Source organism: Theobroma cacao, chromosome 4 (genome assembly GCF_000208745.1).
Source record: "Theobroma cacao cultivar B97-61/B2 chromosome 4, Criollo_cocoa_genome_V2, whole genome shotgun sequence".
Taxonomy (NCBI): domain Eukaryota; kingdom Viridiplantae; phylum Streptophyta; class Magnoliopsida; order Malvales; family Malvaceae; genus Theobroma; species Theobroma cacao.
In genome coordinates, this window is record NC_030853.1 from 12,391,443 (window position 1) to 12,414,144 (window position 22,702).

The 22,702-nt window shown below is 32.5% G+C and overlaps 1 protein-coding gene across 2 annotated transcripts; it reads left to right on the forward strand.

The window, feature by feature from the left end:
• On the forward strand, positions 192–17,032 carry LOC18601431 (inositol hexakisphosphate and diphosphoinositol-pentakisphosphate kinase 2). Of its 2 annotated transcripts, none has more exons than XM_018120047.1 (30): positions 192–640; positions 821–880; positions 1,229–1,275; positions 1,873–1,956; positions 3,762–3,825; positions 4,235–4,388; positions 5,207–5,277; positions 5,454–5,558; positions 6,002–6,094; positions 6,926–7,000; positions 7,661–7,746; positions 8,318–8,524; positions 8,610–8,709; positions 8,795–8,865; positions 9,383–9,464; positions 9,870–10,028; positions 10,424–10,466; positions 10,717–10,799; positions 10,973–11,035; positions 11,112–11,186; positions 12,473–12,598; positions 12,772–13,013; positions 13,330–13,374; positions 14,099–14,165; positions 14,514–14,585; positions 14,888–15,141; positions 15,222–15,279; positions 15,473–15,640; positions 15,809–15,883; positions 16,386–17,032. In XM_018120047.1, the coding sequence occupies exons 1-30, from the start codon at positions 554–556 to the stop codon at positions 16,647–16,649; spliced, it is 3,180 nt and encodes a 1,059-aa protein (XP_017975536.1). In that variant the 5' UTR covers positions 192–553; the 3' UTR covers positions 16,650–17,032. The 2 variants fall into 2 exon arrangements, with proteins under 2 accessions (XP_017975536.1, XP_017975537.1); XM_018120048.1 differs by having other exon boundaries at positions 192–622; positions 16,386–16,975.

The following is a 22,702-nucleotide window of genomic DNA, read 5'->3' on the forward strand; positions in this document are numbered from 1 at the left end:
AATGACAAAGGCAGCAACACATTTTGTCCAACTCAATATAACCTCAAACTTTACACGTCGCCTTCATAAAGCAAAATCACCCACTTTGCATATTCCAGAATCCAAAATCTCTCATCTCCAAACACCCTTCAAAACCTTCCAAATAAACAAATAAAAATCCTCGGCTTCTCATTTTCTTATTATTTGTTTTTTTTCGCCTCGCTCTTAAACCGTTCCATTTCCTTTTCCTCGCTATATATTTCTCGTGACTCATTCCCCGCCTTCCCTTTCTTCCTTCTTCCTTTCTCTGTTTTTTTTTATTCTTGTTTTGGCCAATTTTTTTAGCTGTTTTTTTTTTTGTTTACTTCTTCTAGATCTCGTTTACGTATTCGTGTACGTTTTTTTCGTACAAAAATACACGTATCTGAAAAAAAAGGTTCCAGCTCCGGTTAGCGTTGTGGCGGTGACTGGAAGCTGAAGAGTTCCGTTGCGGTTTTTTTTTATTTAATTTTTGTTTTTGTTCGTTGAGACTTTTTTTTGTTTTTTTGAGAGAGAGAAGAAGGAAGAGAAAGAGATGGGAGGAGAAGAAGGAAGAGAATATTATAAGAAGATAACGGTTGGAGTTTGCGTCATGGAAAAGAAGGTGAAATGCGGAAGCGAGGTTTTCTCTCTTTTGTTTACTCAAGTTTCCTACTAAATATATGAAAATTGTAATGTTATATGAGAAAAGCTCAAGAGTCATGTGTGATTTATATAATAACGTAACGTAATGTAGTATTTACTGTTCTGGTATAATGCTTGAATTTTAAGTTTATAAAAGTTTTCGTGTTTTAATTTTCAGGTATTTTCAGCTCCAATGGGACAAATCCTAGACAGGCTTAAGGCTTTTGGCGAATTTGAGGTAGATCAGATACATAGATATATATATATATATATTAAATTTAAATTTAAATGAACCTGTGTTATTATTTTATTTATTTTTTTGAGTTCAATTTGATGAAATATGTAATTTGACAAGAAATATAAATGCGGACTCGTGCAGTATTTTCTTTTTGTGAAACTTTTTTTATTTTTTTTTAAAAAAGATAACCATATTTGATAGTAGTACTGAAGTGCTGTTTCCGTAAATTCTGTATCTGTGTTGTGAATGCTACTGGGAGTTTGTTTGTGTGTATGTGTCACGAGAGAGCATGTTTTAATGTTGTTTTATTCTTATGGATTGCTTGCGTTGCTTTTTCATTTTTTGTAGATTATACATTTTGGCGATAAGGTTATTCTTGAAGAACCGATAGAAAGGTACATTTTCGGTTAATTAGTTGAAACACAGTGTCTCTCATATGCCATTTGATATTGTTTATAATGTTGGTTATAGTTGGTATTATTGATGTCCTTTTCATTTTTTATATTTTAAATTTCGGTTCGAATTAATCACAGTTTGAATGTTGTTGATGATAAAAAAGGAAAAATAAAAAGATGTGTGGAGGTGATCGACAGATTTAAGATGTCCTGTTCAAAGCAGTAAATAGACTGGTTGCATATATGTGGAAAATTTTTGAAGGCATATTTTTGCATTTTTCTCTACCTTTTGATGGACTGTTTTGACATTTGTTTGAGTTAGTGGCTGTATGGCTTGAGATCAGTCCTTGCTTGTCTGATAGTATCTCTCTCTGTTAAAGGATTCTATGATTTGTGGGAGGGAATTAAGTTATAGGGTGTGATAGCCAGATATCTATTGAGTGTTATAGGTGGATCCAGTTCTTGATATTAAACTTTTATGGTGCAAAATTTATTGGTGATGGTTGAGACTCATGTTGTTTCTCTCGCTTAATTGGGTTGAGAGGTTCCTTGCTATTAACTGGCCTAATTTTTTTTTTTTAATTTTGCTTATTTCAGCTGGCCAATCTGTGATTGTTTGATTGCATTCTATTCCTCTGGATATCCCCTTGAAAAGGCTGAAGCATATGCTGTTTTAAGGAAGTAAGTTCTTTTATATATATATATATATATACATATATATGTATATGTATTTATAGATATGTAGTTTATTCTTATGCATGTAATCTATGTGCATGTTTATTGCATTCTATTCCTCTGGATATCCCCTTTGAAAAGGCTGAAGCATATGCTGCTTTAAGGAAGTAAGTTCTTTTATATTCATACATACATACATACATATATATAATGTAGTTTATTTGTATGCATGTATTCTATGTGCATGTTTAAAATAAGAATCAATATCTTTGCAAATTGCAGGAAAATTGCCTAATATTAGATCGAAATAAGTTCTTATATATATATATATGTAGTTTATTCGTATGCCTGTATTCAATGTGCATGTTTAAAATAAGAATCAATATCTTTGCAAATTGCAGGAAATTTTACCTAATTTTAGATTGGAAGTAAGTTGTTTTATATATATGTAGTTTATTCGTATGCATGTATTCTATGTGCGTGTTTATTGCATTCTATTCCTCTGGATATCCCCTTGAAAAGGCTGAAGCATATGCTGCTTTAAGGAAGTAAGTTCTTTTATATTCATACATACATACATACATATATATATATATGTAGTTTTTTCGTATGCATGTATTCTATGTGCATGTTTAAAATAAGAATCAATATCTTTGCAAATTGCAGGAAAATTGCCTAATATTAGATCGAAATAAGTTCTTATATATATATATATGTAGTTTTTTCGTATGCATGTATTCTATGTGCATGTTTAAAATAAGAATCAATATCTTTGCAAATTGCAGGAAAATTGCCTAATATTAGATCGAAATAAGTTCTTATATATATATATATGTAGTTTATTCGTATGCCTGTATTCAATGTGCATGTTTAAAATAAGAATCAATATCTTTGCAAATTGCAGGAAATTTTACCTAATTTTAGATTGGAAGTAAGTTGTTTTATATATATGTAGTTTATTCGTATGCCTGTATTCTATGTGAATGTCCAAAATAAGAATCAATATCTTTTCAAATTGCAGGAAAATTTACCTAATTATAGATTCTTAAATGATTACTTATTTTCAATTTTTAACGTGGAGAACTTCAAATAATGATTTCATTACTTTTTGACACCTCATACTTTACCTTTGGGAAACTTTACTACAATTTGAGCTGTTAAATGAAGCCCATCTTTTTTACAAGTAATGTGCTAAATGTTGGCTGAATAACATCTTGAAAAGTTAAAGAATTACAGAGAGGAGATTATGGGCAAATTACTGTTGTTTTCTTTTGAATTAATATAGATCTTAAATGACAATCTATAATGAAAGTAAGGAAAGTAATCATTTATGGTAATTCTGGAGAATCTTGGGTCTAAATTATCAAGCATCATCATAACGAAGATTTCCAAATCAACTGGCATTATGAGAATTATTAGGTCTTTACAGATATAAATATATTTAGGTCTCTATGGAGATGGAATGCTCAAGAGCAGCGGATGTGCTTCTTGAAAATTTAAAGATAATCATGTTCAAGGTGATGGTTCAATTAATTTCCCTCCCTCTAATTTAGGTTGGAAGAATCTAAAATTTGGACCATGCATGACTGCTAGACTGCTTGTAAGGGATTTTACATTTACCCAATGCCCTTCGACCATTCTTCATTTTCTGCTCAGTTTCAAATTTTTTAATGTGTATATTGCCTAATTGTTTATTAACTTATTTTGATCGTTCTAGTTCATTGAACTGTTGAAGAACAGTTTGCTTCTCTTTTGTACCTAACAAGCAATAATTAATTAAGTTTTGCAACTGTTTGTGCTTTATGATTCAGACCATTCCTTGTGAATGAGTTGGGCCCACAACACCTTCTTCATGATCGAAGGAAGGTATATGAGGTATACATTCTAAACTTTTATCTTGGCATTGGCGTTTTGATCTATTATCAATTTAGGAAACCAAGATGGCTTTCCACCTCACCTAGTGACTTTGTGGCAGTTTTTTTTTAGCACATATCGATTACTTTTATATAGCCCTTTCCCCGTTTCTTTGGGATGTTGAGAGAGGGGGCCTTAATAGTGGCTTTGATCTCCTGTCCCCTTGGTAATATCTTAATTTTTTGAAATAGATGCAAATGACTGACTGTGGGATTAAGGCTAGTCCTATACCATAACTGTTTGAAGGTTCTGTTCTTTGATAAAAATATTTTTTGAGCTCAGCTGAGAACTTATATAAATGGTTGGAACTGTTTAATGTTAATATAGCAATTGATTGACAAAGACTAACCTACTTATTTTGGGATTCAAGCGGCTTGAAATGTATGGAATCCCTGTTCCAAGATATGCCCTTGTAAATAGAGAAGTACCGTATCAAGAGCTGGATTATTTTATTGAGGAAGAAGATTATGTTGAGGTCCATGGAAATCGTTTTTGGAAGCCATTTGTGGAGAAGCCTGTCGATGGTGAGTTTGGTCCTTTCATTTGCCTTAATCCTTTATTTTGTTGCATCTGTTTTGCTCCTCACCAATAAACAGAGAATGAATTTTAATATGGTACTTTGTGGTATACTCCTTGTTCCATAAAGCTTCAACTTACCATGCAAAGAGTATTTTGAAGCATCTTTCCTTTTTGGTCAAACGATCAAGTAGTGAACATGTCATCTATTGCTCATTGACCGAGTCATTCTAATTACACAAAATTCAAGTATGTTCATTCTGCATGCATATAGTATGGTGCAAGGATCCATAAAGTTATTGCATGTGAAATGCACGTATAGAATGGTTTTCTGGAAACCTTTATTTTGGTTGTCTGCCTTGTCTCTCTTTGGAGAGGGGAATATATTGATTTACTGGGACTGGCTTGATTTGCAGAATGGAAAGTCAAGCTTTGTTTTTTTGTTCTTATAAAACCATTTTAGTTGTATTTTATAAAAGAATTGTATAAAATATAGGATTTCTTCTTATGAGGTTATGGTTGGAGCTGAATAACAACGATGCAGCTTATGAAAATTATCAAACATATGCATCTAATTCTATAAATTTTCCTAGTTCAAGTGCAGAATTATCTATTCACTTTTAATATGTTCTGTTCCTCAAAATTTATTCACTTTTAAACCGCATGCAATTGAGTCTTGAAACCTACTTCGTGAAGCTTGGGAAGGATTTTTGTTCTTTGGTACTTCATTAATTTAATAGCAGCAACTGTAGCTCTGGTTTAATTGGCTGACCCTTTCTCCTTTTTGCATGTGTGCTAATGACTTTTAACTTGTTCATTCTTGAAGGGGATAATCATAGTATACTGATATATTATCCTAGCTCAGCAGGCGGAGGCATGAAAGAATTATTTAGGAAGGTCTGAATGCCTATCTTGAATGTTTGGCCACAATTTTTTGCTAATTTTTGCAGCTCTGATTTTGGTTTTGTAAGCATCGTTGGTTATGTGGCAAATGCTTTTAATGTTGCCCATGATTGTTTTGATATTCTCTCTGGTAAATGTAAATTGTTATCTGGTATGGTTTTTCTTTTTAGGTTGGAAACAGATCAAGTGAGTTCCATCCTGAGGTTAGAAGAGTAAGACGTGAAGGTTCTTACATATATGAGGAATTTATGCCGACTGGAGGAACAGATGTCAAGGTTTTGCATTTTGGTGTTCAATTTTTGTTGTAAATTTATTATTCTTCGATTTAGTAATTATATGAAACTCGTTCTTTTCTAGTTGCAAAACATTTTGCACTCAATAACATATGCTTTACATTTAACTGTGTTTGAATAGGAGGAGAGTGGAGGGACATATTTGTATCAGGGGTAGCCTCACATGTGCTGTTTGCCTGTTTCTATGAATTTTAGTACTCTTAGTTCAGTTATTAAATGTTGCATAATTAGGCATTGGTTTTTGTGTTGGAAAGAAACAGCTATTCTATTTGCAGGCCACACATTGGGTTCTTATGTTCTTGCTGGAAGGTTTTTTTTGTTTTTTTAAGGTTTTGTTATAACTTTGAAGCATTAGCCAATATTGTTGCCTATTTGGTGCTTCTCTCCTTGCAAGTTTGCCTGATCATTTTGTCAAATGAATGTAGGTCTATACTGTTGGCCCTGAGTATGCACATGCTGAGGCTAGGAAGTCTCCTGTTGTTGATGGTGTTGTTATGAGAAATCCTGATGGCAAAGAAGTAAGTATTTGGTAATATATGATGCAAAGGATGTTTACTACTTCTCTTTGATGTATGCACATTTGTACATGTTCAGAAATCTCAGTATTTGATCCTTGCTGTTTCTTGTCGATCACTTATTTCTTTGGCAATGCTTGATTGCCATGCAACCTATTGTCCCTTTGTTTTTCAGTGTTTTGGCTTGTGGAAGGATATTTTGTCTGTGGACAGTTAGCATATAGTTTCAAGTCAAACCTATGTGGAGAAATTTTTATCATCTTTGAGAGTTCAAATGGATGATGAAACCACATTTATTTAGTTAAACAAATATCAAGAGAATGCGTCAGTTGGATTGTGTTATATGAAAGACATTAAATTCCGGTCGTCAGGTGAAAATTTTTGAATGTCACAGTATAAATACGATAACTATCAAAGAAAGTAATCTTAAACTAAGTGCTCTATGATGCAGATATAGCTCAAGATGTTTTAATCATGTGCAATGATTTAAATCAATTGCCCTTATCTTTAAGGTTCTGCAGGGTGAAAAGGGCCTATTAACTACATGGTTAAATCAATAGTTTAGCAGAAAATTATATGTAAAAAGGCAGTGGAGCAGGACTCAAATTATTTGCTTGCATTTGTGGCTGATCACTTATCATTAATTGCTCACTGAAAAGTAATGGAAAGCTTGATTAATTATAATTGATGTAACATATAGTACCGGTACATTATCAGCTAGCTATGGAATATTTCTTTTTTACTACCATTACTGATTCAGTGCAATTAGTCTATTAGACATTAAGGGAGGAATATATGATGTTTGAAATATATCCTTGTAACCTAATTTGACAGGTTAGGTATCCTGTGTTGCTGACTCCTAATGAGAAGCAAATGGCAAGGGTAGTTTGCATCGCATTTAGGCAAGCGGTATGTCAAGTGAATCTTTTTTGCAGCAGATGTCTTAGTGTTTGATAATTATGGCCGTGTATTTTCTGCTATATCTCCTGGAAACTACTTGTATTTGTTTTTGTTTGTTCTAGCCACTTTGGCTATTTGTCTTCTCATTCTCTCTTGATCCTTTGACACATGAATTTCGCTAGAATAGTGTGCTTATAGTAATTCTTTTTACACTGAGAGCGTCTCTTTTGGGGAAAAGTTTGATCACAAGCTCATAGTAGCTTCTTGAGATATTATTTGCACTTATTGCATTTTCATATATTTTACTGTCTCTTAGATTTTCTTTTTCTATCTTTTTCTTTGGTAGTTCCATTTCCAATTAAGTATTATGTAATGGGAATCAAAGATATGTTTACATGTTGAAGTTAATATCAATTTGATTCATGAAGAATGGTTTCATGCAATTGTAGAAAAACATATTTATGCATTTTGGAGGTTGTGTATATGATGTTGCAGTGAAAACTGCACCTGTCACCACTGTTTCTTATTGAATGAGCACAAAAAGATAGGGTTTATTAAGAATTTTGTGCTTCCTTGATGTTGATAGAAATACTTAATCGATATTATTTTTCTCCATTTTTAATGGTTTATAGGGCATGTCCATTTAATATTCAGTTTTGTTGCTTGCAGGTTTGTGGGTTTGATCTTTTGCGTTCTGAGGGGCGTTCATATGTTTGTGATGTGAATGGATGGAGTTTTGTGAAAAACTCTCACAAGTAATGCTAATTGGATTCCCTTTAGTCTTGTTATATTTATGGCATTGTTCGTATGGATATTTTTCATCTGACTATGCTACATATTGTCTTGGATGAACTATTGAAATCATAGATTTTGTTAAAGTTCTTTGGCCTCATCATTAATTAATTTAATTTAATTACCCTTACGTCACGTATCATGGACAGAGAGGAGTAAGAGAAAAAAGAATCTCATGTGTGCATAGTGCCCCTATATATAATGATATCTTTAAGTGCTTAATGTTGTTGTTCTATCTTCTTCTCCTTTTGTCCATTCTCTGTGTGTGCTTTTGTGTGTCTCCAATGGAATTGAGCAATTTCTAGGAAGGTAACAGTAATACCTTTTTATAAAAGTTGTCTTTCTTTCTCTCCTTATCTTCTATGTAGTGGACTAAAAATTTTATTTAAAGCTTAAATGGTCATTTCATTTTTACATTCTCTTAGTTAATTTCTTAGAGGGCTGGTGGTTTAGTTGATTGTTTATTTTTCCTCTGTTCACATTCTCTCTTGTTTATATGTTGTGAAAAGTCTTACACTCTCTTTTGCAATACAGGTATTATGATGATGCTGCTTGTGTCTTGAGGAAGATGTTTTTAGATGCAAAAGCACCTCATCTGTCCTCAGCAATACCACCAACCTTACCGTGGAAAGTAAATGAACCAGTCCAGCCTTCTGAGGGACTTACTCGTCAAGGAAGTGGAATTATTGGCACATTTGGGCAGTCTGAGGAGCTACGTTGTGTTATAGTGGTTATTCGCCAGTATGTTGCTACATTTTTTATGCTGTTCTTCCTTTGTTTGTTAGATTCTCTGCTTTTCATTAATAATTCTATCCTCTATGGGCAGTGGTGATAGAACTCCCAAGCAGAAGGTGAAATTGAAGGTTACTGAGGAAAAGCTGCTAAACTTGATGCTAAAGTACAATGGGGGACGACCCAGATCTGAGGTGATTATTTTCACTTTATTATTTTTATTCTACAGCTAAATTATAATGTCTAAGCACCTATTCGTTTTTTTTTTCACATTTTCAGACAAAACTTAAAAGTGCCGTTCAATTGCAAGATTTGTTGGATGCCACAAGAATGCTTGTACCCCGTTCCAGGTAGCGCTTATAGCAAAACACTTTCAAATGACCCCCTCCCTAAAACTCAGAACATTAAAAGGAATGAAAAGAAAAGTTTGTAATGATGATTTGTTGCCAGACAGGAAGAGGTGTTGCAACAAATTTAGTAGGATAGGAATTGGGGCTGCTTCAAATGAGGAAAAAATATGGCTATACTATGGGCATGAACTAGTGATTTTATGGTTTAATTGGATGGGAGAAGGTAATTATTGGGTGTTTGTTGGATTAAAAGGGGAAAGACACGATTTTGAGGGCTGAAGCAAACAAAAGGAAATAAATTTAGCTGCCGTCTGGTATGAGGGCTTTCTTTACTAATTTATTTTAACTCTTTTTGCAAGGGGGAGGCGGTTTGTGAGTGAGGAGGGGTGTTTACAACGTAAAGAAAAATCTGCATATGCTTTTTTATTTGTTTATAAGTAAAGTATATAATCAGTTGGAACTTTTGAATTTATTTAAAGATCAATAATGATTTGTGTTGATTATTTGTATGATATAGACCAGGCCGTGGAAGTGACAGTGAAGCAGAAGATCTTGAGCATGCTGAAAAGCTTCGCCAAGTTAAAGCAGTACTTGAGGAGGTTATCTGTATTATCTTGAAATCACTTGCTTTTTCACTCTACTAGCTGTAGTACATTCATTTTATTGTTCTAGTTACTTTGCTCTTGAGCAGACCTCTGTGTTGTGGACATAGAAGTTCTTGATTGCTCATTCCTCCTTTATCATAAATGTGTCATTTCTTTATATATATACATATATATGAATATGTATACATATACATGTTTATATATACATATACATATGTGTATATATACATATATGTATATGTATATATACACATACATATGTCTATATATATATATATATATATATATATATATATATAGTAGTNTATATATATATATATATATATATATATATATATATGTATATGTGTGTGTGTATAATATGGCTTCTTGTCACATGGTAAATGCTTTGGTTTACAGGGCGGACACTTTTCTGGTATTTATAGAAAGGTGCAACTAAAGCCTCTTAAGTGGGTTAAAGTTCCAAAAAGTAATGGTGAAGGTGAAGAAGAATGGCCTGTTGAAGCACTAATGGTTCTTAAATACGGGGGTGTTCTTACACATGCTGGGAGGAAGCAGGTAATAATTATGAACCTCTCATGCATGCATTCATATATTTCTAGTTTAAGTGCTTCATATTCAAGTACTCTTCAGGACAATCTATAAAGAGACCACTTTTCACTTTAGAAGTCAAATTATCTCATAATTAAGAAAATTATTTGAATTTGAATTTAAAGTGAGGATAGTATTGGAAAGTTAAAATGAGGAGGGTTTACCGAATTTAAAGTGGACATTCATTTTAAGACATCTAAGATTGGAATCAAAGAAATTCCTTTTGGGCAGAGGGATAAATATTAAATCAAATATCTGTTAGTTCTTTTGTTCTAACGTACTTAATATTTACCTTTTTAACCTTTCCTCTAGTTTCCTTTGTCTTCTTTCTTTGATAATTTTTGTTCCTCGTATCCATGCAGGCAGAAGAGCTGGGTAGATACTTTCGAAATAATATGTATCCAGGTCAGAACAATAGATCCGTTTACCTTTGGTTGTAAAGCCTGTGTGGCAGGAATGTGCTCATTATAGATATGTAGTATTTGCTTAAATTTAGGTCCTAAACAAGTCCAACTTTAATGAAATTGATAACATATTTTCTCTTAAGTTAATCTTGACTTCTCTTGACATTTATGTTATAAGTTCCAGGTAGGTTAAATATTGATGCATTCAGAAGTATCTTGCTTTTTCTTCATTAATTTTTGTAAAATTACAGGTGAAGGTACTGGCCTGCTTCGCCTTCATAGTACATATCGTCATGACCTGAAAATTTACAGCTCTGATGAGGGCCGTGTTCAGGTATGCCTTAAGTCATGAATAAAGCAGTATATATTATTTGATGTTCTTATTATTCTCAAAATCTATTGATATTTCCTGTTTGTGCTTCAATTCTTTTGAGCTCAGTTGCTATATACTTATCATCATTGGCATTTGGCATGATTAATAGGTTTATAAATTAAATAATTTGACAGATGTCTGCAGCTGCTTTTGCTAAAGGCCTGCTTGACCTTGAAGGGCAGTTAACACCAATCCTGGTTTGTAATGTCTCCTCACAAGTGCATTCTGCTTTTTTACATTGAATTTGCTTGACTGAGTTGGTTATTTTTTAAGGTCTCCCTTGTTAGCAAGGACTCCTCTATGTTGGATGGACTTGACAATGCCAGCAGTGAGATGGAAGAAGCCAAGGTTTGTATCTCCTCTATGTTGGATGGGCTTGACAATGCCAGCAGTTAACAGATTACAAGCTGTTTTTGTATCATATGACATGAGAGTAAACTAGAATTCTTGGCTTGGTAAATGATTTGATTTATCCATTCATTGGTTTATGTTTTAAAAGTTCGGCTACAGAATGTAGTCTGCTGCATAACTTGATTATTTAAGTATGGTTAGAATGAAAGGAGAGCTTTGAACAGGCTTCTTTATGATCTTGAATAAGCTGGATATAATCTGCAGAATCAATTAAGTTTCCTCATGGATCCACGAGAAAATTTTCAACCTTGCATGAATCTATCGATTATTTGTTCTTTACTAAAAACTTGATGTTATATTGAGAACTAAGAGAACAGTGCAATATATCTTCCTTGTAATGTGGATGACCAAGATATAGACTTTCTCAATCATTAGAGGCACAAAATGATTTGATAGTAAGAGGAAGCATGGGAAATTTAATGTAGATGTTGGAATTTTGAAGGTAGGGAAACTTTTCAAGCACTCAGTGTCTCATTTTTTTCTTACTGCCTTTAAAAGAGCATGGCTTCTGACAAGAAAAGAATGAGCAAGCTTTTCTAGGTTTCATGAAGTCAATTTAAAGTGAGGAATGTAACTGGGATTGATTGAAGCCCTAAGATTGTTAATGCTATTGATGGTAATGTGTTTTATGTCCTTTATGCATGTCTTTTAAAATTGGGTTTAAGAATCTGTAAAAGAATTGCTCCACCTAAAAACTTTTAAACCATTAGGTGAGGAGCTGAGGGTCCAATTGTGGGTTTCGTACTTTCTTTAACTAACATGCTCCTTCTTGTGCAAGTCCATCAGACTGAAAGCATGTGCAAAAGCACAGACCCATCACATACATGAGTTGAAATGTAATTCAATATAATAAGTGCAGCTAGCATTGAAACTCTGAATCACTTGATTAAAGAGGCTTTGATTTCAAGAACAACTTAACCTAAAATCTTAAGCTCTTAGGTGTGTGCTTACTAATGTGTTTATATTTCTATGGACATGTTATTTAGTTGTGTGGTTCTTCGTTATCACCTTCTACAACATCATATTATGTATAGTTAAACATAAGACTTGAAGCAGATTGTTCTCCATTTGTTGATACCATAAATTACCGCCCCACCTTCCCCCTAGTGCAGTGTAAAAGGATAAAAATGGATGATCATGCAAAGTGGTTAAACATTTTTACATGTTTAACAATCTGCAACTCTTTTCAGTTCTGCTTTAGACTTTCTCTCTGAACTTTGCAGGCTAGGCTGAATGAAATTATAACTTCTGGTGCAAAGACAATTTATAGAAATGGAACATCCGAATGCCCTTGGATGACTGATGGAGCTGGATTGCCCACAAATGCTTCTGAACTCCTACCCAACCTGGTAATTTCATTGTATTAAGTAAATATGTAAAATTGTAGTGACTCCTTTCCTCCCTTTGTTCCTAGTTCTAGTTCATTTCTAAGTTTTTTGAATAGGGGAGGAAACAAGATTGATTTGCCGATAATGGCCATTTTTCACTTTCCCCTTTTTCATTTTGTACCTTATATATATAGGTAACTTTGACTAAGAAGGTTACAGAACAAGTCAGACTACTTGCCAAGGATGAAGATGAAAATCTTACAGAGACAAGCCCATATGATGTGATTCCCGCTTATGACCAAGCAAAAGCTCTTGGTAAGACAAATATTGACATTGATCGTATTGCTGCTGGATTACCTTGTGGTAGCGAAGGTTTCCTCTTGATGTATGCTCGGTGGAGAAAACTTGAAAGAGATTTGTATAATGAACGTAAAGTGTAAGTATCTACCATTTCTTCCTTGTCACACTTGAGCTGCAGGTGTCTGATAATTATGGTGCTTTTGTTATATTTCTTTTCCTGTACATCGTATGAGGAGCATTATCCATTTTTAAGCTACTTCAAAGTTTACATTTAGGATCTTGAAAATGTAATTATAGCTTAATAAGTACTTTTAGCATTTTGGTTTTTTTTTTTTTTTGTGGGAAGGGGGGGGGGGGGGGTGTTGAGTTATTTTAATTTGTGGCTGTGATTTAGAGTTATGGGCAGTGTTCTTATAAAGTATTGGATTCACTGACATTTTATTCTCCTGCAGACGGTTTGACATAACTCAAATTCCTGATGTTTATGACTCCTGCAAGTGAGTAACTATTTCGTACTATTAATGAAATTTGTTGGAAAGTAGTACTAAATGCACAACAAATTTATAATTCAGAAAGCATATGTATAGAAATATTCTTTGTTCCTGGTTTATGAATTTATCTTTGCCTCCACTTTTTCTTTCTCAAAACTCCATTTCCTTCTTATTTATTCTTTAATTTATCCCTTTGAAGCTGTTAACAGAAAATTGAGAATTGTTTATTGATTTATTTCAAGGAGATTGTTGCATGGTTTTAATTGCATTCCAACACACACATCAAAAGTTGAAGTGAACATGTCTTTGGATTTAGGAAAATGACCCATCAATGATGATGGTGTGGGCTGATTGAGGGGCTGGGGATTGCATCTCACCATGGTATTTCGGTTGAACAATTTCTCTTTTTAAAGGAGATTGCTGTTTAAGTTATATTTTGCATCTCTTTGGATTATTGGAAATAATACATCACCAAAAATGATCTGGGGTAGTGAGGGGTTTGGTGAAGCATCTTGCTGTACTGTAATATATGCATGGTACCACAGCATAATTTTAATGTTTCATAACAACCTATTATGCAAATTCTAAAACTCAAGCATTTCGCCTTGTCTTGACTATAAAATGTTAAAACATCCATAAATATAGAAATTTGTTGGCTCTTAAAAGTTAAAATGCTTCTCCTTTTCCTTCTGAATGCTTATGTACCTTCAATTAACCTGCTTTGTGACAGATATGATCTTCTGCATAATGCTCATCTTAATCTGGAAGGTTTGGATGGGCTCTTCAAGGTTGCCCAGGTACAAACATCTTTTCACCATAGAGAAATAATGTTGATCTTTCATACATGCTCTATTAGCAGTTCTTCTCTATTTAATCTTAGCCTGCTATACTTAACTTTGATCTGCAACCTCTTTGTCTACATTGTCTTATTTGCTTCTTTTGATGACTATATCTTATTGCTTTTTAAATTGGCTTCTCCCCTTACTGTGAGTAAATGCCTTCATAGTGAAAAGTAACAATTTTTTAGTGTTGGTTTCCAAGAAAACGGAATAGGCTTCTCAAAGCACTTGCTTGCTATGTTGCTTATTGACCACTATCACTTTTTGTCCTAATCGGCCTGACTAGTCTGTGTATTGTTGTTGCAGCTTCTTGCAGATGGTGTCATCCCAAATGAATATGGAATCAATCCAAAGCAAAAGCTAAAAATTGGTTCAAAGGTAATTCCTTGCTCTGAGGGTTCTTTCATTTGACCTTATTTAGTAACCTGCAGCATGCCTCATTCAATTAGAAAGGTTTTGAACAAAATCTCTTAGCATATTTACTGAATGACCAAATGAGTCAATGTCTAAAAAGGTAAATGTGGATGCAGTACTCAATTTATTAAGGTTAAAAAAGTCTTCACAAGGCTACTGGTTCCCCCTTCTACACTGTACATTTGCAACCTTTATCATTGCAAATGAAGTACTTTCAATGTTGATGCGTGATTAAGCATATCCTGATTTTTATTATGTTGCCTTAGATTGCGCGGCGTTTGTTGGGTAAAATTTTGATTGATCTGAGGAATACTCGTGAGGAAGCCCTTAATGTTGCTGAGTTAAAGAGTAATCAAGACAAATGCTCAAAATCAATCAAGATTGAAAAGGAAGATAAAGATTTTCCACCAAAGCTTTTCATCAAGACTGATGACACGAGAAGGTCTAGCACTACAAGTGAAATGTCGATGGATCAAGATGATGATGATGATAAAGAGACCAAATACCGTTTGGACCCAAAGTCAGTCAATAAACCTTTCAAGTCATGCTTTATTCTCTAAATTTTACTTTATCATCTTATATTTACTAATTTTCAATCAGGTATGCAAATGTCAAGACACCTGAGCGCCATGTGCGAACACGCCTTTACTTCACATCAGTAAGAGCAAATCATGAAAGAAATAAGCTAAACTTTCTCTTTCTATCATTCAACTAGGACTTTTGTTTGTTATTTACCATTTAGCATTGCCCATCAACATTGACAACTTCCAAATTTGTAAAGATAATTGATTTGCTATATGTTTACTTACAATGATTTTGTTAAATTAATTTGGCAATAATGCGTCTGACAGGAATCTCATATCCATTCCCTCATGAATGTACTTCGTTACTGTAACCTGGATGAATCCCTTCAGGGAGAAGCTAGTCTCGTTTGCCAGACAGCTTTGGAGCGTTTGTACAAAACGAAGGAGCTGGACTACATGAGTTACATTGTGATAAGGATGTTTGAGAACACAGAGGTAGGTGCCTTTTATATATATTTATATATTATTGAAGTATCTGTCTGAAGATAGGAACATGATCATGATTATTTCTTGATCTTCCCTCAGATAGTATGTGGTTCACCTTTAAATTATTGTTAGAGTTCTCTTCCTGAGCTTAAGTTATGTATGGAATTGAAATTACAGGTAGCTTTGGAAGACCCAAGAAGGTTCCGTATTGAGTTGACGTTTAGCCGTGGTGCAGATTTATCCCCACTGGAGGTAATACCATCAGAGGAAAACCCTCATGGAAATTATCAAAATTGGAAGTTAATATCAAACCTCATCGTGCAAACCTGAAATGTTATGCCTTAAATATTTATCAATTTTATTTAGGTATTTCCCATTTTATGTGTTTCCTGTTGGGTTCATGAAACTACAATAAATCGAATATGCTTCATTAAGTATTTGAAGATTCTGTTGACCAATTGGGAGCTTGTCATGGGTTTAGATTGGCACCAGCAGTTGTCTGAATGTGTGACCTAGAAACATTCTAATGTATTTTGTGACCTGCAAAAATTGGTTCATCCATCATGGCAGGATATATCCATGATCCATAATGCCATCAGCATTGATTTCTGCTAAATTGAATTTGTTGCCTTGCAAATATGTCTTTGATACAATGGACATCAGCAAATATTAAGATTTAATTGGTTTGATTTCATTGAAGAATTGAACAACTGGTGTGAGCATTATTTACCCAGTTTTCTCTTTTGCTCGACAGATGAACGACAGCAAGGCCACGTCATTGCACCAGGAGCATACACTGCCAATAATGGGTCCAGAAAGGCTTCAAGAAGTGGGATCCTATCTTACATTAGAGAAAATGGAAAAGATGATTCGCCCATTTGCAATGCCAGCAGAAGACTTCCCTCCTCCATCCACCCCTGCTGGATTTTCAGGCTACTTTGCCAAGAGTGCATCGGTGCTTGAGCGTCTGGTAAATCTTTGGCCTTTCCATAAGAATGCTCATACAAATGGAAAGTAACAAGTGGCATGCTTATTTTTAATTTAAAAACTTGTTTTCTGCCCATTATTTTGTTTTTTTTACCTGCATCTTGCTATTTGTTTACCTCTGGTTATTCTAACAGCCAAGAGAGGTATTGAGCTCCCTTCATCTCATGAGTAGTATGTTTTTTTCCAACAACAGAAGCATGTTGCGGAAAGATGTTTAAAATTGTAAATTTTGGTTTTGTTTCTGTGATTAGTGCAATTTGCAAAATTGATCAAAGAGCTTGCATTGAGGATGATTCTCCAAGATAACATTACTTTAGGTTGATGATGCATAAGAGAAAGATTTGGAGTCTATGGTAATCCTTTTCATGAATGATTGATTGAGCATGACCCCCACGATGGGGAATATTCGTCTTCTGTACAGGTCCTTTGTGTTGGATTTTTTTGTTTCCATGTCAATCCGATGCAAAAACAAACAAAGGTTACCTATTTGCATCGTAACATCGACGGCCCCACGAGTCTCTTTGATAAAGTTAACAAATAGTTTAGCAGTGCTGAATACTATTAAACAGTATATCAAAGAGACTCGTAGCTTTTGGTTCCAGATGAGTTTTGGTTGAGTAAAAAATTTTGCATGGAAAAGCATGAGACTCTTTTTCTGTTCTTTTTAAAACTCTTTTCCTTTTGTTTGCTTTCTAGAGAAGATAACATCTGTCTCTCTGTTGGTCTCTTTCAGTTTCTTGAAAGATTACCATAAAACAAATACAAAAAGTAAAAAAATAAAATAAAATAAAAACATAATTAATTAAAAATAGGATTAGTAATTAAAAAAATATTAATGATAACATTATTAGTTTATATCAAAATAAAAATTATACGTTTTGTTATTGGGAAAGTTTTATTAATTGTAAATTCTTGGGTATGATTTTGGTTTATCCAAGTCAGCAGGAAAAATAAGGATGTAAATGAGTAGAGTATCCGGTACTTTTGTGGTACCCAACCTCAAAACAGTTTTAACAATGAAAGTATCTGATTCTCATTAAAACTCACCGAACATTGCAAAATATTATCTACAATCGAATACGAATAGTAAAGCATCATCGGTTAATTATTCGAACTCATTAAATATTCCATTATATAAAGTAAAATTTTTGTCAAAGATTTGGAGTGTTTCCCATCCTCTTGTTGGGTCAATTTTTACTAGCAACAAAAAATTGTACATATTTAAGTTTGCATCATAATTCAACTTTACATTTATTAATTTATAAAAAAGTAGATTAAGATGGTGAAGATATTTTAAAGAAAGGAGGAAAAAAGTTCAAATCTCATTAAATCTAATTGCGTTCAAATTTGAAATATTTTAAAAATAATACTCCAAACCTATTCGAATTTGTGTCGATTTTTAAAAACTTTTCCCTAATCCACTCTATAACTGAATATAAATCCCTAAGGGAAAACCTACTACACTGGAAACTGTACAATACTACAAATATCTGAACAGCTTTCTGCTTTCTTGCTCTCAAAAATAAACCCAACAACGAAAAAGAAGGAGAAAGTAGTAAAAGAAACAATGAAAAGTAGGCTAAGATTATAGAATGTGAAAAGCTACTTTATAATGTTCCACAATATGTCTATCTATCAAGTACGAATCAATAAACGACGAAAGGTGGGGGAGAAAAACATCTTCCTTGTTAGTTCAACCTAGCCTATTCTCCACCTTAACCATGCATTTTCAACTCCTTTTCCCTAGTAACTGAACGGATTTGTGTGGAAATTTACTATAAAGAAACAGGGTTTAAGGCTTAGCTCAAATAGTTTGTATTTTGTTCCCATTGGAATTTAGAATATGAACCCATGATTAAAATAAAAGCATAATATTTGAAAAATCTTCTTAATTATTTCAAAAATATTCAAAAAATTTTTTATTCTTTTATTACGTTTAATTAAGTTTTTATATTTTTGTTTTAAATCAAATAGGCTTTTATGTCTATCGGTTGACTAATTGTCATTAACCAAAATATTACTTGTCATTTTATATTCACGTGACAATGACATAACGTTAGTATAATATTAAAGTGAGAGGTGAAAATATTACATGATCATATTATCACGTCAAATCATTATCTATTATGACATTTCAACACGGTATCACGTGAAATAGAATGACAAACAATATTTTGACAAATTATTGTTAGTAACTATTAATTAAAAAGATTTATTTAATTCAAAATAAAAATATAAAGGCTAATTAAACCTAATAAAAGAACACAAATTTATTTGAATAATCAATTTTTTAATTCAAAATAAAAGTAATAAAAAATAAAAAATTTATTTAAATATTTTTAAATAATTAGTGACTTTTTAAAATATTTTATATTAAATTGAAGGAAAAAAAATTAGCGAATGACGGGGATATAGATTCATTGAACATCAATGTTGAGATTGATTTTTGTCTCTGATTCAATTTAAAATTATGGAAAGTAAAGCAATTCCCAGATAGAAACCGATTGTAGTGGACAAACACCTAAATGCAATATTAAAATGCAAATATTTTCGAATATTTAACCCCACCATTTGGTGGTGGCAGTCATCCACTATGGCATTATCGACGTCATCCTCATCATAATCATCACAATCACGGATCTTATCTTCATTACGTGGAGTGGGTCACTGTGATTACTACTGCTACTACTCTTACTTATTACTTATTTCATCCACCATTTGTTCTGGTTTTACCTCTCTTACTTTCTATAATTAGTAATTTGGCTTCAACTACTTCTTCCCAGATATTTCATGACAAGGAATTTTTGGTTATAAAGGTAATATCCCATACAGCTGGCTTCTTTTCTTTTATTATGAGAGCTTTTTTTTTTTTTTTTCTTTATACGAATCTCTCCCTTTTGCCCCTCCCTTTTTCTTGAATAATTTCACCTTGTCGACCATTTTCTGATGCCATTGTGGCATCCAAAGAAGAAAGAACTACTGTCAAGGCTTTTTTGAGTTTTGATAGATGCTCAAGGCTATTTTCCTTCCTTTTTTTTAAAAAAAAATTGCTCTTTTTTATTTTAAACTTGTGATAATTGAGCAATGTGGCTAAAAGGAAAAAAATGATCTAAAATCAGTTAGGTGATAAATGACAATTATATGATGAATTTTATGTGTATTTCGTTTGTATTAGTCCATGATTTTCTATCGTTAAATTTTAGAAAATAAAAAAGTACTTGATTTTTGATTCATGATTTGTCAACAAAGAATAATGATTAGTTTAATTACTGAGATTCAGTGCATTAGGGTTTTTTTCTTCTTTTTCTAATAATTTTCCAATGAGTGAAATCTCAATGTTTTTGTGTAAATAGAAGAAGAGATCTAATTATATCTTTATATGGTGAATCTTTAATCTCACACATCATAGGATTTAGATTGTCCTATGTAAGTCTATACTCTTAAATCCACATTTAATATTGGAGTTGAACTATGTTTGCTAGATCATAATATAAACCATAACATTATCAATTTATCAATACTAAATAAGCTTTGTTTGTTTTTATTAAAAAAATAAATTAAATAACGTAAATCCACACTTTATTATTTGAGAATATCTAACAATCTTCCACTTGGACTATATTATTTAAGTTTAAATTTTGAAAACACATTTTCTTAAAAATGACTCACAAACTAGGATAATTTAAAACTCTATATGAGCTCAATTTAAAAAAAAACAAATTGGTCTCGGGACTTACTCCAAAAAATTCTTCTGTCCAATAAAATTTTTTATATAGAAAAATAACAATAACTACATTTACAAGATACAACACTAACAATAATCGCATATACTATCCAATCTTATCAACATGAAGTTAATATGGTAGGGTAGTAATGAATAACAACACTTCCTTCATGATCAATTTCATTGGTTGTATTCGTTTGTCAATCACTTTGTTATCTACTTTATGCAACCCAAACTTGCAAGAGAAACAATTTATTGTTTATTCAATAAACATGTGTGTTTGCCTTACATATATTGAAATATACCTTATATGTTAAAGATATACTATTAAAGCTATCATTTTATACCCTAACCTATGCTTAAAAATGACCCATGTCTTAAGCCTTCTCATATTTAGAAAAAAAAAATATACATAAACACTTTAAAATTGAACATCATTAAATAATTAATAATAATAAATAAATTCAAATACATCATCAACGATGTGTTCCAAATAAAATTAAGTAAAAAAAGCATAAAACAGTACAATTTCCAATTCTCCCACTATCCAAACACATCAACAGATTCTAAAACACCCATTTCATAAACTTGTTTCTTAAAGGTGACAAGCATAGTCGCTTGATTAGAGGATCATCTATCATGTCTGTTAGCTCTATAGCTTTCTAATCGATCCCGTGTTTTGAAATGACAAAAGAAAATGATTAAAATTCATTTAAGTCTTGGAATATCAAGTCTAAACATTTCCTAATACTTTCAAATAAGTTTGAGAAGAAAAACAATGAAAAAAGACATTGAAAAATGCATTTTGATCCAAATCTATCGACACATATTCTTCATGCATCGAATACATTTGAACAAATATCTATAGATTTTGAAATCTATTGACACATGTTCTTAAGAAAAGTCAAATTTTAAAAAGTCAAACTCAATTTATCGATACATTCTCAAATGTATTGATAGAAATGTAACAGAATGCTTACTACCTCAAAAGTATCGATACATTTCTTGAATGTATGTATACATTTTCAAAAAAATGCTTGCTACCTCGAATATATTTATACATTAGCAAATGTATCGATACATTTTTAACAAAACGGCCAAACCTTTGCATGAAAGTTCAAAAGTATCGATACATGGCAAAATGTATCAATACATCATAATAGGAATTCAAAAATAAAAGAAGCAATGTGTCCATACATTCATATATGTATCGATTCAATACGATCGTTGGAACCTTGAATAAAGATAAGAACGACTATTTTCACATTTAATGCACTCCCAATTACCTTTGAAGCTTCAACAACTATAAAAACAAGCTCCCTTAGCATTTATGGAGGTTGGAAGACTTTGAAACACAACTTCAAGAGAAGAATTCACCTAAAATCATTCAATACTCTTGTACTTCTCCTCTTGCATTTAAGTCTTCTATTGTACCACTGATAGAGCCATTATTACTTATATTTTTTCTTACCAAACATTGTACTTAACTTGCTATTCAAGCTTCTAGAGGCATCTCAACTGCACTTTCATCCTTTATTGTATTCACTTAAATGGTTATACCTTAACCAATTGAAAAGGTAAAAATTGAGTGGTTGTACCTTAACCGAGATAAAAGGTAGATGTAATACCCCGTATTTTGATAAGGTGGCTAATAAAACTTATCAGATGCCAATTGAGGTTAATTAGAGTGTTTAAAAGTAATGAAAGGCGAAAGGAATAGTTTGGAGAAAATATTGTGCACGTGAAGAAATAATAATAAAATAATAATATTTTTATCAAGAAAGAATTAACGAGATAAAAAGTGATTCAGAAGTGAATCGGGGCATAATAAGACATTTTGGGTGCTAAGGAGACAAGTGAAAAATTTTAAAATAAAATAATATTTTATTCAATATCAAAATTTTTCATGAAGAAGGAGTATATGGTTAATCTAAGTGGGGGAGAAAAAGAACGAGAAAATTTCAGAGGAAAATGAGGTTAATGGGGCCCGCGTGTCTTTATTAAATAAAGCTAGCGCAGGTAAATAAATATTTTAAATATTATGGGGACATTGTGTTGGAGTACAAACTTTATATTTTGGTTGTACATGTGTAAAAGAAGATAGTAGAAGGAAATTAGAATTTAAAAGATTGTGGGAGGATACAATTAAAAAGGGTGAAAACCTTAGAGTGCAAAATGGTAATTTTACCATTAGTTTGGTCAAAACTTCCCAAGGAAGCTTTGACTCTTTTCTTCCTTATCCATGACCGGTTCTTATCTTCTCCAACAGATATTTTCTTCTTCTCCTTCATGCTCTCACGCCATTTTCATGCTCCCATGCTATTTTCACCTTTCCACATAGCATTTGAAAAAGAAAAAAT